This window comes from Thrips palmi, unplaced genomic scaffold (assembly GCF_012932325.1).
Source record: "Thrips palmi isolate BJ-2018 unplaced genomic scaffold, TpBJ-2018v1 HiC_scaffold_3, whole genome shotgun sequence".
NCBI lineage: Eukaryota > Metazoa > Arthropoda > Insecta > Thysanoptera > Thripidae > Thrips > Thrips palmi.
Window position 1 is genome coordinate 10,620,089 of NW_023144630.1, and position 3,318 is coordinate 10,623,406.

The 3,318-nt window shown below is 38.2% G+C and overlaps 1 protein-coding gene across 1 annotated transcript; it reads left to right on the forward strand.

Annotated features, from left to right (window-relative positions):
• The first annotated feature begins 293 nt into the window (after positions 1-293).
• On the forward strand, positions 294-3,056 carry LOC117647855. The gene has a single exon (XM_034389827.1). It carries the CDS (start codon positions 294-296, stop codon positions 3,054-3,056), a length of 2,763 nt encoding a protein of 920 aa, XP_034245718.1.
• The last annotated feature ends 262 nt before the right edge of the window (positions 3,057-3,318 follow it).

Sequence of the window (3,318 nt, forward strand, 5' to 3'; positions counted from 1 at the left end):
TTGCTTGGAACCCATTGGCTGAAAGAAAGTTTTTCGTCGATCAGCCCGTTAAAACCCTAGAACGTACGGAAAATTGATTTAATAATCATGGAGCTCTCATTAAATGCATGTAACAAGACCTTATCTGATCAATTTCCATTTGTTTTCTAGATCCTGCCATGGGCGTGTCACTTGAAACCTGGAGGTTGGCGATTGGGCTGTTCAGTCATCGACAATGCCATAGCAGGAGCAGCTCCAGTAGATCAGGAGGAAGAAAATGGACCTCAACTATAATGCCAGTCTTGGCCTTGATCATGGTTCTGCTGTTTATTGGGAACATCGAAAAGAATCCAGGCCCAACATGCAAGTTCAAGTCATGTGGTTTTTTTACTGAAACTATTGCAAGTTGTGTGCGGCACCAGTATTACCATTCAAGAAGCAGTAATTTTATGTTTTACTGCCCTTCTCCGGAGTGTATATATGTTTCAAAATCTTTCAATGCCCTGAACTATCATGTATCAATGTTCCATAGAGAAATCAAACATCAAAATCTAGAAGACCCTGAAGCTGACAAGAAACTACCATGCACAGTTTTAGGATGCCCCCAAACAATGGATTCTTTTTGGAGTTTGGTACAACATATTTGCGTACACTTGGATTCTGGTTCTCCATCGAGTGGTGTACGATGCCCAGTTGAAGACTGTCGCCATCCCAGCCTCTTTCTTAAATCTAAAACATTACGAGTTCATCTTAGTCAATATCACCAAGGATGGCGTGATGAGGGTGCCCCACCATCTAAGAGGAAGAGAGTTGATAAAAGCAGTACAGCAGGAGACAGCCATTTCACCGAAAGTTTTGGCTGTGGTGTCAATCAAGGTGGTTCTGGTGAGGACATCAGAGATGATGTCAATGATGAAGAAACAGAAGATTGGGAATTGCTTAACGATGACTTAATTGTGGACAAAATTGCAAAATTCTATCTTCAACTTTATGGGGAATTCTTTTTACCATATGAAACTATTCAAGAAATTTGCAATGGCATTTCATTTATTTGTGGTCTTAACAATTTGAGAATGAAAAAAATTATGAGAACTGGTTTGGAAACCCTTGGTGTAGAGCAACTTCAAGCAAATGAATTATGTTATAAGGTTTCAAGTGCTGACATTTTATTTACTACTCATCATAAAAATGCTCCTGGTCCAAGCTTCACTTCAGATTACCTTAGGAAAGAATATTTCAAGAAACATTATGACTTTCAAGCACCTGATGAAGTGAGCCTGAGTAACCATATGGATCCTGACCTAAAAATTCAGTATGTACCTGTTACCAATACTCTGGCAACTATTTTGAAAGATCCTGTTGTGCAAAAAGATGTTGATGCATCCTTTTTGAAGTGTTCCTCAAACTCAGATGAAGTTTCTGACTACACTGATGGATCCCTTTTCAAGGAAGAAAACCATGAGAAGAAAGAACTACACTTGTTTCTCTACATTGACTCATATAATCCTGTAATGAATGCACTCGGGTCTGCAAAAGACAAGTACAAATCATTGGTCATGTACTTTACCTTAGGTAATTTGAAAGATGAAAATAGATCTAAAATTGACTCCAAGCATCTTGTGGTGATGGTGAGAGAATCTGTATTCAAGGAAGTTGGAGCAAAGAAGTGTTTTAAAGACGCTCTTAAGGAACTTAAATCACTTGAAACAGTTGGAACAACATATAAAGATGAGAACATAAAAGTGAAAGTGATCTATATGCTTGGTGATAATTTAGGTCAGCACACAATAGGAGGTTTCATTGAGTGTTTCACTTCAATTTATTTCTGCCGTTTTTGTGACATAGAGAAAGGTGTGTTTAAAGAAAATCCAGAGCACACCAATCCGCCAAGAAGTAAAGAAGATTATGAAAATTGTGTCAGAGAAGCAAAAGTGACTGAAGAACCTTGTAAAGGTGTTAAGGGTGATTGTGTTTTCAATGATCTTCAGAATTTTCATGCAGTGAGCCACCTCTGCCCATGCATTGCTCACGACCTTTTCGAAGGTGTGGTCTCCCGGGATCTTTCTGGTATCATCAGAAGTTTTGTGAAGAAGAAATGGTTCTCCTATAAGTTGCTAAATAAGAGAATTAACAAGTTTCAGTGCCAAGGAATTGATGCGCCCAACAAACCAGCCAACGTGAGGTATAAAGGAAAGTCAAAATATAAAAAGTTGGGTGGCCATGCAGTCCAGAACTGGGCACTACTAAGACTTCTTCCTTTCATTATTGGAGATAAAATTAAAGACTTTGAAGACCCTGCCTGGAAGCTTTACCTTCAACTGAAGGAACTTTGTGAATATTTTTGTGGCCATACGTTTTTAAAATCTGATGTGCCATACATCAAGGATGTACTTGTACCTCTGTACTTTGAGCGACGATCAGAGGTCCTGGATGAATCAATGTATCCCCTGAAGCCAAAGTATCACTTCTCTTTTGGCCACTACTGTGAATTGATGCTCAGGTATGGTCCCTTGATACAAGTTTGGACTTTAGGATTTGAGCAGAAGCACAAACTTTTCAAACATGTAGTCAGGCTGAGCAGGAACTTCATTAATGTAGAATACACCTGTGCAATGCGTCACCAGTTGAATCTAGCCTTCAAGGCAACTGGACCCCTTTTCCACGAAGGCTGCATCGAAACAGATGCTCAAATATTCTCCATTGATTCCTACCAAGGTGAACTGAAAACATTTTTAAGTTCAATGTCGATCACTCAAGGAAGATGCCGTTCATGTAAATCCATCAATGTAGATGGTATTTCATACGATATTGGATCCTTACTTCTTTTGAAATCTAATGGAAGAGATATTGATTGTGGAAGAATCAAAGTCATACTGAGTACGGACAATGAAGTACAGTTTGTGCTAAATTGCATAACAGCGACATTCAACAACACAGTGGGAACATACGAAATACCCGAAGATGCATTAGGTGAACTAAAATCCATCCCAGCAAGAGGCCTGAAGTATGCTCAACCTCAACCACTGTATGATTTTAAAGGCAAGTTATCATTTAATGTTAAAGGAAAGGTAATATAGCAATCTAATTGTTTCTGAAAAGCCTACCTAAATAATTGTAACTCAACATGAACCTCTCTAAGATTACTAAAGCAGTAGCAATTTTAAAATGTTAAAGAGAAAGTAATACAGCATTCTGTGTCTTTAAAATAAGCCACTATATTCACTGATGTCTAAAACTATGTTAAGTCTAAACCCTAAACTGTTCAAATAAAAATTGTGACTCAAGTTTGCTCTCTCAAAATGACTACCAAGATCCTGTTTAAATTCAAACTGATAGTTG

Coding starts and splice junctions, on each gene's coding strand:
- LOC117647855 (XM_034389827.1), top strand. CDS start 294: ATGGTTCTGCTGTTTATTGGGAACATCGAAAAGAATCCAGGCCCAACA.